The sequence below is a fragment of the Carassius carassius genome, chromosome 27, assembly GCF_963082965.1.
Source record: "Carassius carassius chromosome 27, fCarCar2.1, whole genome shotgun sequence".
Classification (NCBI taxonomy): domain Eukaryota; kingdom Metazoa; phylum Chordata; class Actinopteri; order Cypriniformes; family Cyprinidae; genus Carassius; species Carassius carassius.
The window spans coordinates 4,990,833-5,004,350 of NC_081781.1; the positions used below are offsets into that span (position 1 = coordinate 4,990,833).

Here is a 13,518-nt window from a genome sequence, read left to right on the forward strand (position 1 = left end):
CAAAGACTTTTATGGATAAATCATTACCAATTAGGCCAAAACTTTGCATTAAGAAAGGAAATGTGGTGAGTTTGATTTCATGTTTACTTTTAAAAATTTATATCCACACATTAAACTCTAGCTATCCCACTTCCCATTTCTGCTCACCCGTGCTCTCTTCTCAGCCTCCAGTCTCTGCATAATTAGCGTGGTGTCTACATCTTCGTCATCCTCCTCTTCCTCATCCTCCTCGTTCTGCTTGGACTCCTGCAGTCTCTTCTGGAACTGCCACTCCAGCATGAGTTTGCGCAGACGGTCGTTCTCCTCAGCCGTGCGTTCAGGTTTGGCCTGAAGCTCCTGGATCTCCTTGTCTAGAAGATCCACGATGTGAAGCTGCTGCTGCTTCTCCAGTTTCTCTCGGGCGTCCCTCTTCCAGGGGTCGGGTGATAGGCTGTCGCTGGCGGACAGCTCGTCTTTGCTGATGGTGATATATTGCAGGTCACGTCTTTCGATGGTGCGTGGCTGCTGCTGGGGCAAGAGGTCACGAATTACTGTGTCCTGTGGCGGCTGGCGGGGAAGGCTGGATAGCTTGTCGGGTCGAGCGGGTTGTGGCTGTGGCGGTTGGGGCAGCTGGACTGGGGGAAGGTACTGTTGGGGCACCTGCATGGGGGGCTGTGGATGGGGCATCTGTTGGTGCTGAGGGGCGGGCGGCAATGGGCCGTGCTGGTTGTTGTGCATGACTGGGCCGGGAGGGTTGCGAATTTGCACCAGCTTCCTCTCCTGGTCTCTTCTCTTTCTCTCTCGCTCTTCTTCAAGCCGAGCTTTTTCCTTCTCATACCAGCGCTGTTGCTCCTCACGTTTCTTGCGGTCAGCCATGGCTGCGGCGGCCGCTGCCTGTTGCTGCGTAACGGAGGGCGGTGGAGGGAGCGGCAGGTTGGTTTGTGGCTCATAGTCGTAGTGCACAGGAGGAGGAGGAGGAGGTGGAAGATCTGAACGGGAAGGTTGGGAGATGCCCACGGGGCCGGAGTGGGGTGCTATCGGGGTCTTCCAGCGGCCAGGGCCGGTCTTGTGGTTGCCTTGGATCCTGGAACCGGAAGACGACGAGTAGTTGAGGTGCTCTTGGCTGGAGGTGCTGGACTCCACCGAAGAGGACGTCTGGTGGTTCCAGTGCTCCCCACTGCCTCGCTGGTACTCGGCATCACGCTGCTGCAGGTGCATCAGGTCTTCCTGGCGCAGGCGTTCTCCTGGGTACCCACCCGGCATCTCGCACAGCTCCTCCTGAGAGCGCGCCACCCGCTAGCAGGGCACAAAGACACAGCAGTCAGACTCATATTTATGCAAAATGTGATATATATGTAACAAAAATGTTGCTCATAGCCTTAAAAAGCTAGCAAAGTAATGCAAAAAATTGGTTTTGCAGACAAATTTAAATTGGGCCTACATAGGAATTACGCATAAAAAAGTAGGCCCAAATTTAGTAGATATACCAAAGTAAAACTAGAAAAATAAATGTTATAATCTCAACTGACAAAGATTTTTTTTTTCATTAAAAAAAAAAAAAACACATTAAAGGGTTAGTTCATCGAAAAATCATAGCTCGGCTGTTAGGTATGCTTAATATATTTTAAGCTAGATAACGCAAAAAAAAAAAAAAAAAGCAAACAACTGATTTGAAACTGACATTTTGGCAAAGCATATTAAAAAGCAACAATATTCACTACAGATACAGATACACTACAGTCTGTAGTTTTTTCTTTTCTTTTTTGATGTTCAAAACGTATCTTAGGCTTACGAAGGCTGCATTTACTTGATCAAAAATATAGTAAAAACTGTGAAATATTACAATGTAAATGCCCGTTCAAATCAAGGACAATAACAATAGAGATAACTATAAAGATATAGTTCTAAAAATCGTTCTCAATATTAAAGAATAGCAGAGTCCACACTACAACTATAATGATAAAGGCACAGAGTAACAATATCATTGGAATCCTATTCAGAATGATTTTTTCCAGCTGATGAAAGATACAAACATTGACAGCCAATCAGAATCCATCCTGCTATAACAAGCTGGAGAATTTAAAGCGGCAGACGATAAACAGACTAGAATAAACAGCTGATATCGTATGCTGGTGTGGACGCTAATATTGTTATCTTTATAGCTATAGTTTTTTTTTGTGAACGGGGCTTAAAGCATCTGTTTTCTATTTTAATAGATCTTAAAACAAGTTACTCCTGTGATGCTAAGCTGAATTTTCAGCAGCCTTCAGTCTTCAGTATATTTTCAAGATTCATGATTGATTTTTTTTGGATACTTTGATGAATATAAACTTCAAAAGAGCAGCATTTATATGAAATATAAACCTTTTGTAACATTAGAAAGGTCTTTACTGTCACTTTTGCTCAATTAAGTGCATCTTTACTGAATAAAATAATTTCTTTCAAAATAATCTTACTGATCTCATAATAAATAAAACAAACATGAAATAATGTACAGTTAGTGTGCTGGTGTTGAAAAATACTGTGGTACTGCCAGTGTTTTGAGTCATGAGACCACTATGGCATCAGGACAGCTCACAGCACTCATACGTTTTCTCTTCCTAAAAAAGGCTAACCTGCATAGCCATGCTGTTATTAGAGTGGTTATCCATAGGGGGGAGAGGCTCCGGTTCATTGTTTTGCCAGGGCTGGCCAGGGCCCATCCTATCCTGAGATTTGGAGGCTGGGAAGGTGAAGTATTCCCTTGGGTATGTCTGAGTGGGGATGGGATACGCCTCTGGATGGGGTGGAGAGGGCTCCTCCTGTGGGACAAACAGGGTAAAGACCGGTTAGACTGAGCTGTGACAAGTCTAGATTCATTTTCCATCTCTTTTTAGTGGATTATTATTGATTACAGAAACTAGTATAAGAGTTTGTATGTACAGCATGTGTATAAATCAAAGAGAACCAAGGAATGTAGATCAAAGACTGATTAGCCAATCAGATGGTGGTTACAGACATGATTAGGATTAATTACAACAAGAACACAACAAAGAGTCACAAATCAGGTTCTTATTAGGCTTCTATTTGGCTGTGGTTTCAGAAACAAAAAAAACATGTTCTGGTGGGTGTTTGGATTTGAGAGTTTCTGGTGATTTGATTAAAACCAGAGGAGGCTTCATTGAAGAACACCTAACCACATTTCAAGAAAGTGCAACACATTTTAGTAATAAAATGAGTAATTTTTCCAATTAACTAGGTAGCATGACAAAACACTAGGGTTGGAACGGTTCAACTTTTTCACGGTTCGTATCACAGTTTTAGAGTCACAGTTTCGGTATGTACTGTGTTTAGGGAAAGAAAACGATACTGTCAAATAAAAATAAAGGAATAAGAATAATAAGAATAATCTATCTACTTACAAGCAACAGCACAAATAAATGCAATAGAGTAAAGATACAAATAAAATAAACAGTGATTTTTTGGGAAGGGTGGGGTGGGGTTTGGTAGGTCTAGCATTAATCTTTAGGTACAGAAATTGAATAAAGTAATCAAATGTAAAACAGCATTGCATATTTGACTGTATAAATTAAAGATTAACCTTTATTAAAGTTACTAAAGTTATTCACTCAAGAGCAGTGAGTGATTTCTTTGTTGTTACTGTTCGATTAATATTAAGAAAGTGCTGTCACTTTCCAGTACATTCAGCCAGCTATGTCTGCTATAGGATGCTTACCAAGACGAGCATTTTGGCATAATATTTGTTAGAATTTTTCCATTCAAACACAATACTTCAGAGAGAGCTTAATATTTGCGCGCTTCGGATGAGTGCAAGCACAAATCTTTTCACTGCACGCTTTCATACATTTTTTTTTATCGTTAAAAAGAACCAGCTCTTTAGAGTAAATCGTTTGTGAATTGATTAAACTATACTGGCCATGCTGTATGTTTCTGATTCAGCAAATAATGGATCAACTCATTAGATTAATTTGCTTGAGAATCGATACAACTGTAATTTCCACATTGTATGTTTTTAATTAATAATAATAAAAAAAAATTAGTTTAGGAACTGGTTAAACTATACTGGTCATGCTGTATGTTTTGATTTGACAAAAAAGAATCATAAGTCATAAGACTCATTTGTTTGGCAATTGGTTGTACTATACTTTTCACACTGGACTATGTTTCCAACTCATGCCTTTGAAAAATGGTTGATCTGCACTTTTCATGTGGTATACTTTTAAATTGTAAAAAAAAAAGGCTATGAATAATTTGTTCTGGAATCAGTTGACCTTTTTCCACTGATTCACTTATTCATTTAAAAATGTGTTAGACAACACAGGTTGCACTGTACATCCAATGCCAGTGTTGCTAAATAGCAGAGCTAGAAACACTTAATTCACTATGGAAAGAGAGTTTCGGCACACACGTGCAACATTCATCTTAGAGGTGCCGATGATTGTGTGTACTCACGTCAGGGCAGAGGTTACCAGTCGAGACCGAAGTGATCTTTCCTGGAGCTCCTGGGTAAACAGGCTTCCCGCCTGGACTCTGGGCCTGGTCTTTGAAGGAAAAATAAAAATACACGTTAATAAATGAACCACACTGACAAATACACCAAGCGTTTGAAGTGGCACACTTACTAGCAACGTTTGGGCTTGATCGGTGGTCTGCACGGTTCTTCAACAATCTGTCCTCCTTCTTTGGTTCAGGATAGGTGTCCCACGTGCCCTGGGGGCTCTCAGGCGAGCCGTTCTGCACAGAGTTGTTGTAGAGCTCAAAGCCCTCGCTCTTTGGTCTCAACTTTCCCTTGTCTCCACGTCCACGGTCTGATGCTGCGGAGATTAAAAGGAGGCTTGAATTAAACCAAATTCAGCACTGGGAAAGTGCCCATCTCTCTGAAATGGGGAAAATCACCTACAATGCACCAAATCAGAATCACTACCAGACACGTGTCGAAAGCATTTATATTTAACGCAACTCTTGAACCGTTTCATGTGTGACTGGGAATGCTGTGGGTGCCAGATCCACCACATTTCCACCTCTTTAAGGAATTAGTCACGCTAGCATGCTGTGCGGCAGCCTCTGATATTTTTTAAGGGGAATACTGCAACTCCCACACACAAGCCGTTAGAGATTTAAATATATATTCATGCCGCAGTTGCTTACCGCGGGACATCATGGGGGATGGCTGGTTGAGGAGCGTGGCCAGGCCGTGGTAAATGGCTCCCTGTTTGGCCACCTCGAGCGTTACAACAGAGCCCGTTCGTGTCATCAATTCCGCCGCCCTACAAGACAAGAGACATCTTTGAGTAACACACACAAAACTGCAGACTATGATGAACGAATTTCATGTTCAAAGTATTACTTGTGCAATCCCACAAGAGATTATTTAAAGAGACTAATCTCATAGAATGTCTGTTTGGATTTGCCGTCGGCTAACTGTAAACAAGAGACGGAGGCTGGAACGAATCCCAAAGCCAACTCAAGTTGTATCCATTCACAAGTGTTTAGAGCCATATGCTTCTCATTTAACTCAAATCCACAGATTTAAGAGTTTCATCAATTCCACCACATCTCAAAACTACAGGCTAAATAAAATTTTTCTGACAGAAATGAGAACATTTTTAAGCTGTTTTGACTTTGCAAACAAAAGGTGCTTTGTTGCCTTACAGCTTAATGCCTAAATTCAAGGAATAATGACGCTTTCAAGTCAAATCCAGGATAATTACAAGACAAACCACTGTGTCAGAAACTTAAATTCTCAATGAAAGGACAATTTTCATCTCTTTTAAGGAGAATTTCTTATTTTAAAGAGTGGATTTTTTTTTGTAAAAGCATATACATTTTTTTTTTACATGTCATTCATCATGACAAATACTTAAATAATCCCTAAAAACGAGACACAATTTATTTGAATGTTACATTTTAGTGTAATTTTTGCCTGACGATGTTCTAAAGACTGAGAGACGTCAGTCATATTTTGTTCTTAAACCACTTAATTTCGTATATTAGGACACATTCCTTGCTTATGTGATGTAATGAAATGGTTCGAGCATTTAATCCTTTTGTTTATTTAACTGAGTCTTCTTTGACATAGCCGGATATTGCATGCTTTACCTGTAAGTCCATTTCATATTTATTAAAATCCCATTATTAAAGGTCTAAATGCTACAGAATTACCTCTCCTGCGAGAGGCCAACCAGACTTCTTCCATCCACGCTGAGCAACTGGTCTCCGGCAGCCAGACGCCCATCCTAAAAAGAAAACATGACTCAAACAGTCATAAAACAAGGTTGAAAAGGATTTTTAATTTTTATGATTTATCATTTTACAGCTTCAACTCCAAATATAGTACGGAGTACTATCAATAATAGCAGTATGCGAAATCACACTTCGTGATTTCTAAAGAAATTAGGTCATAGCATCTGCAATTGCCCATAAAGAACATCAGAAACCAAGCCAAACTCACTATGTCTGCTGCACCTCCTTTGACAACAGACTTGATGTAAATACCAAGCTTGTCCTGTCCGGCACCCTAAAAAACACAAAAGAAAGAGCAAAACCATTTATTAGCACTCTGAGAAAGATCTAAATGTCATTTAAAGGCTCCAATAGTTCCACTGTGGAAACTGCTGTATGAAGAAACCGGGCATTCATTCATGAAAGACTATAAATCTGGAGCCAGCAGTGAAGACATTCATATAAACTCATTCATAAATTCAGACCAGATCTGAAGTAGGTTCTGTTCAAACTAGCCATGATTAACCCTCTCTAAATTCTTCATCCTATATCCCGGGTCAGAGGTCATCATCTGACACGGGCCATCTGGCTGCAGGACTGTGCACTCATTGAGATATCAGCTCGACCTAAACGGCACTGCATGCTAGAAAAGCATCTTTCAAAATAAAATCTAGTAATTAACTTCAAGATAAAATGATGCATTCATTGAAGCAGATCCTTTAGACTTGAAATAGTAATGCCATACACATTTCAACACTCAAACATAACATTTCTAACACGTAATGCTCCATAACTCGGAGTTAAATGGTCTGTTCAAAGCTTTAAGCTGATGAAGCTCCAGCGACATGAGCTTTAAAGGGGTTTATTTGAGGACTGTGGTTTAAAGCTAGTATCATTTGTTTTTTCCGATGGCTGGATTTGCTATTTGAGCAAGCAAGTACCCAAAATCCCCTGGCAGCTGCCAACAGTTTTATTCGAGGGGGATCTTGCTAAAAATTTACTCTAAAAATGTGAGGTCTGTATTACATTCCCAGCCATCTCTGCTGTTTTCTCATACAGAAACAAACTTCTCATACAGCTGAGAAGTCTGACAAACCCTCACATTTACACAAATATAGAAAAACCTGCACTGACCTAAATTCTATTTTTTGTCTTAGGAAATGTTCAAAAAAAAAAAAAAAAAGGAAAGAAAATTCAATACTATACTTTTTTGTGTATATTTGCATCAATAATAAACTCATAAAACACGCAAGACCCAATTATGTTTGATGTAAAAACCAGGTTGAAAGTGTCTAGATGCACCATGTTTGAATATGTGCACAATCTGCTGTTGTACAGAAACTTATCCTATGACGATTTGTAAAGACTTAAAGTGCAGAGTCTGCAAGGTTTTGTTTGTGCTTTTTTTTTGTTCAAATATTTGTCAGAAGTGACAAAAAAATATTATATTCAAAAACAAAAGTTATGTTAAATTTTGCAATATTACTGTTTTCATTGCATTTCTGATCAAATAAATTCAGACTTGGTGAAAATAAGACACTTCTTTCAAAAACATTATAATTTGTGCTGTCAAACAATTAACCGTGATTAATCGAAATCCAAATGAAAGTTTTTTGTTTACATAATATACGTTTGCACTGTGTATATTATTACGTACATATAAATTCAAACACGCATGTTTATATTTAAGTAAAACATTACGTTTATGTAATAAATATATATATATATCATATAAATAATATGAATACAAATATACATGTAAATATTTTCAAAATATATTCTGTGTGTATTTATATATACATAATAAATATACACAGTACACACAAATATATTATGTAAACAAAAACTTATTTTGGATGCAATTAATTGTGATTAATTTTTTGACAGCACTAATTATAATAAAGCCTAATCAATCCTAAATATTTGAATGGTACTATATATAGCACACAAATCATATGGACTACTTTAAAGCACTTTTAACCCAGTCCCCATCCACTTTCACTGTACCAAAAGAGCTAAATAACTGCACTTCTGTTAAATGGAAAATAGAAAGTAATGCTCCTTTGAAAGTCAACACATCTACTGTGTTCTAGCAGCCTCATATGAACTCTTTCAACAGTAAAGTATGTACTTCTGAATTCCAGGGCTAGATCTCTTAAAGCACATGCCGAACTCCAAATGATGGTTTCATGGTCATAACAAACCATTTACTTAATGGCACGACTAGATCTGGTTTCTCCTCTGGTTTAGGAAAAACAAGTTATGAGTGTGCTATCTACATTTACCATACTATTCTGCTGTTGTATGTTGTTTATAGGCTCTCTGAAAAGATTCACACATCTCAAATGTCAATAACAATGTACCTTGTGCAGAAACTTTAAACTGAACCTGTTCTGGCCATCGATAGAGTAAGCTGCCTGTTGGGTTCAAATGGTTAAGTTCAGCTACTAGGTGCTTCATTCTGAAATCGTTTCTCAAATGGTTTCATCAGAGAATGATGAGATAGTCCTTCATAAGATGTGATGTGAAAACTGGTTTGGTGAGCTCTAGATTGGTATGTGCACCACATTGCTCATAAGCACTTTATGTCTTGTTCATATAGTATAAAAACCTAAATAAAGCTGACCAGAAGCAATGGATCGAGAAAGCCAGTAACATAATCTGCCTGGGAAACCATAACCTCTGTTATTCTACCCTCTGAAATAAAGCCAATGTTAGCCACAGACCCCCATAACCCACTCACATTACACTGGCATAAACACACCCTACAATTCAAACACAGCCGAAACATGAACACCACACGAATATCCCTCAGAAATCTCAGTTAACATTCAGGACTTAACCACAAATATAAGAAAAATGTCAACATGTACTGCGCGCTTACAGGCCCCTAAAATGATTGAGGTCACGCCAGTTACAAAGCAATCGGCCAATCTGAATTTTAACATTCTTTACAGTAAGAAAACCCCCACAAACTTCCAAAAAAAAAACACACCGCATTAATTCAAGGGTGAGGTCACCAAATACAGATAATGTAGATAGATTCACATTCAAAAGACAAAGACACAGTAACACTTCAAATGCTACAAAACCAGTCTAATTGAGAGAACAGGTGATGAAATAAGGAAAACAGAAATGGAAAAACATGCAATCAAAATGTCATAAATCATCTTGTGGTGCAGATGTATAAAAACCACCTACCGCTATGTGTTCGGATGCCTATAGCACAAGTAACTTCTATCCTGTATGTTGTGAGGGTGTTATGATATGATCCTGGACAATGACTCCTCCTCATAGTGAATATGCACAACAAACAGGGTGGATTGGTGGAAATACTGCTAAACTGTAACTGATAATTTAAAGTAATAAAAGTACAGTCAAGCAACCATTTATAAATAAATAAATGTGACATTTCAAGTGCCTAACAAAAATAGTTTTAACTTTATTGAAACGAAGGACAATTTAATTATTGGTGTAATAACTGGTAACTCTTTGCAAGTTCAATTTGTTAACATTAGCACATGCATTAGAAATCCTTAAATGAATGAACATGAATTAACGATGAACAAAAGTATATTACTGTATTAATATAGGTTTAATGCATAAACCGTATTAATTTAACATCGATATCTACTAATTGCCAATTGTATTGACATTTACTATATTCAAATAAGTTTATTAAATAATAAAATGTGAATATTTATATACTTTATGCTAGTTCACAATACTTTACACAATACATTATAATTATTTATAAATAAGGTATTAATGTATATGCAGAAGTTAACATAAACCTATACTTAATTTTTGATGCAGAAATAAGTTCCACTCAGAAACTGCTAGTAAATTTCACAAACAATTACAAAGAAATGGTAAGTAACACTGAAATGTGTGGTTTCTATTTCTGTACTGTTATGTTAGGTATTGAACATGTTCTGATTGGATGCTTGTCACACTGTATTAGGTATTATAATAGATACATCTGGATTTCATTGTCAATGTAACCACTGAAAAAAAGAAAGAAAGAAAGAAAGATCACCATCGGCCTGAAATTCTGCGTATGCCATTTCACAAGAGGCAGCAAGGCCTGCAACACACTGACATAATGTCTAATGCAACACACTGGATACTGAGCACTCATCAACAAGTAAAATAAGGCCATCCTCAAATTTTTATTTTTTTTTGCTTTTAGTCTGACCGACTTGCCGGTTGTAAATTTGCGTTAAGACTGACCAACTTTTTTTTTTTACTCTTCAAACAACTAATAAAAAATCAATAAAATAATAGTAATTCTATTTTAGTAAGTATTGTAAATATATAAATTGCCTAGGCCTACATACAAACGAAGACTACGTTCTTTCTTTAAAAAAAAAACCTGTGACGTCATCTATGTTTACACGGATGTCACACTATGGCCTGTGCGTTCGCTTCGTCTCTAGTGGTGGAAATTATGATTCTTTCTAGAGATTCGTTAATTTTCAGTTCGTTTACCAAAATGATTCGTTCAGAATCGTTCACTGATTCATTCAGTGATCATTTCTTCGTATTACACAAAAATATGCCAGTAGGTGGCAAAAAAAAAGAGTGTATTATGTGTTATGTCTTTAGTCAATGAACGTATTCACTTGTTACAAAAAATGATCTGACTTTATTAAAATGTGTGTATAATCGCATTCAATATATAAAGTCTAATTAAGTCGTTTAGATGAACAAAGCACAAGGTTTTCTTTCCTAATTAGCATTTTAATTGTTTGGTCAGACAGTTTGTATATTATATATTCACATTCATAAATCGGGGATTAAACGTGGAGTTGCTAAATATCAAAACAAGCGTATGTGCACAGTACCTATAACTGCGCTTTGCATTTTCCGAGATTGACATGCTAAATGGCATTTCATTCACGAACGAGATGTACTAAATCATTCAACTCGTGCACGAACGACATGGGTACCAGTTCAGTCATTTCGTTCACGAACGATAAGATCTCTAGATCTAGTTCAGACTTACAACCCGAATTCCGGAAAAGTTGGGACGTTTTTTAAATTTTAATAAAATGAAAACTAAAGGAATTTCAAATCACATGAGCCAATATTTTATTCACAATAGAACATAGATAACATAGCAAATGTTTAAACTGAGAAATTTTACACTTTTATCCACTTAATTAGCTCATTTAAAATTTAATGCCTGTATATGAAACTCGTTCATTGTAGGGCGTATTCGTTCACTACATTCAACAAATCACATACTCTGTCACATCTCATACTCGAAGGCTATTGGCTCGAGGTTGAGTAATTCTTTGACAGGATGAAATGGTTGTTACCCGGTTCACCAAGCTGCGCATGCGCTGCTTATAGCACCGCGCTGCTGTGGAGGGAGGAACTTCAGTGAACGAGAAATATGATTCAGTGGATTACGTGAACGAGAACGATTCGTTCATCAAAAGATTTGTTCAAAAAGAACGGTTCGTTCACGAACGACACATCACTATTCGTCTCACACTCTCATTCACTGTCAGAGTCAACGGTTCGCGCTTGGTAATGATGGCGGCGGCTGCAGTTTACAAAATGTTTGCGGTCACTGTTCAAAGTCATACGGGTTAGGGCACCATAATACATCTGAAAAATGCATTAAAACAGCTCGACAACGCTTTAACTTGGCACGAAGTTCTGGAAAAACTGTGCCCAGATCTTTTCCCATACCTTCTCCCGTCTAGTCTAAAACCATGACGACTGTCACTTTATGTTCGAAAATCTATTGCACAAATCGATTGGACCAACCAACACAAGTTTTGCAAAAACGAAAATAGGAAATTTATTTTAACGACCTCTCGGAGCACGTAAGTTTTTTTTTTTTTTTTTTGGAACACACGTCACACAAAAGTGACAACCCAAGAAAGCAAACGGTCTCTAATTTGTAGGTTGCATTGACACCTTAGTGGTGGATGCAAGTTAAACAGTATAACAGTAACTCGTTTTTTTTCTTCTCACCTGAAATTCATGCAATAAACATGTTTTTGACAAAGATTTCAATTGGTTTGTGGTCTATATAGCCTGCATCAAAATGAGATTTGCAATTATGCGCCCGAAGGCACGGGTTGAAAACCCAGTCAGTGACGTCAAGATATGCTAATTTGTTTAAATTCATAACTTACGTAATCACCATGACCAAAATTAACTTTTTTTTTTAACATTGAAACTTGAAAAAAAAATTAAATAAACCGACCCTTTTCATTTTATTTTTTATTTTACTGTTACTGCAAACCAAAATATTTTTAAGGATGGCCTAACTGAAATACAGATATGCCAATCTTGTGCATGTGAACCACTTCTCATCTGCTGTAAGGTCTCAACTTGCCCAAGTCCTGAGGGAGATACATGTCGCCTAGCAAAGCCCAAAAGCTCTCTGATTAGACTTTGAAAGTATGCATTACGCTGTGATGAGAAACAACCATTCAAAAACTAGTCTCTCCACATTAAAGAGTGAACCTGCGGTGAAAGACACATGAGAAGCCTTGAGGTTGGGCTCTGAGGCAGGGCGGTTTCCAGGCCGTCTGAACATGGCTGATGCAGGAGTCTTGTGCAGACCTAGTGGGAGAGCAACTCAGCTGACCTTTCCTCAAGAAACCTGCATTAAACTTGCTTTGATCAAAGCTGAAAACCTGGCGTGCAGAACATAAAACAGAGCAAAGTCTATAAAAGCCACTGATAAAAAACAGATGCATGTTAACAAGAGAACTAATTGCTTCTGTTTTTTAAACGAGGGGTGAGGTGATACTGGCACAGTTCACGGCTACGTGCTGTAAGGCTGAATTTAGCTAAAAATAGAGCTCCTTTCTTTCGAAAAGTAATGACTATATCACTAGAGTGTATGCAACAGAAGAGCATGTTTGAAATGTTTCCTTTGAGAATATTGTCATCAAATTTAATGAGCTCACTTTTAAAGTTTGTTATTTCCTATGACAACCAAATAGTCATTGGCAGAGCACTCGAAACACTCAAAATCTCATTTAACATGTTGTTGCATTACAAAATAAGAACACTGAATTTAACACTTATTTGTGTTTTATGAATAGAGCTGGCTTCCATGGACACTCTTCTCTTTAAAGTCAAGTAGTGTCAAACCAGAGCAACAGTTTGAAGAGCAAGTTAGTTAAACTGATGGTATATTTATCAGGGTTGTGCACCATTTAGAACTGAATAATGAATGTCCTTAGAATTAAAATTAAATTCCTGAATTAACTGCGGTTTTATTTGACATAGCAAACAGGATGAAGAACTGCAAATGAAATAATTTGAAATGTATATAATTTATGA

The 13,518-nt window shown here is 37.6% G+C and overlaps 1 protein-coding gene across 19 annotated transcripts in view; it reads right to left on the reverse strand.

Moving 5' to 3' along the window:
- The window catches only part of LOC132106507 (afadin-like), a 127,275-nt gene that overhangs the window by 16,866 nt on the left and 96,891 nt on the right, over positions 1–13,518 (reverse strand). For all 19 annotated transcript variants that reach the window (XM_059512238.1, XM_059512246.1, XM_059512255.1 and 16 more), the window contains 7 exons: positions 6,431–6,496; positions 6,142–6,215; positions 5,128–5,246; positions 4,602–4,793; positions 4,432–4,520; positions 2,595–2,780; positions 148–1,275 (listed from right to left, as the gene is read on the reverse strand). In XM_059512238.1, the coding sequence (XP_059368221.1) occupies positions 148–1,275; positions 2,595–2,780; positions 4,432–4,520; positions 4,602–4,793; positions 5,128–5,246; positions 6,142–6,215; positions 6,431–6,496 (1,854 nt within the window). The remainder of the gene's footprint in view (positions 1–147; positions 1,276–2,594; positions 2,781–4,431; positions 4,521–4,601; positions 4,794–5,127; positions 5,247–6,141; positions 6,216–6,430; positions 6,497–13,518) is intronic.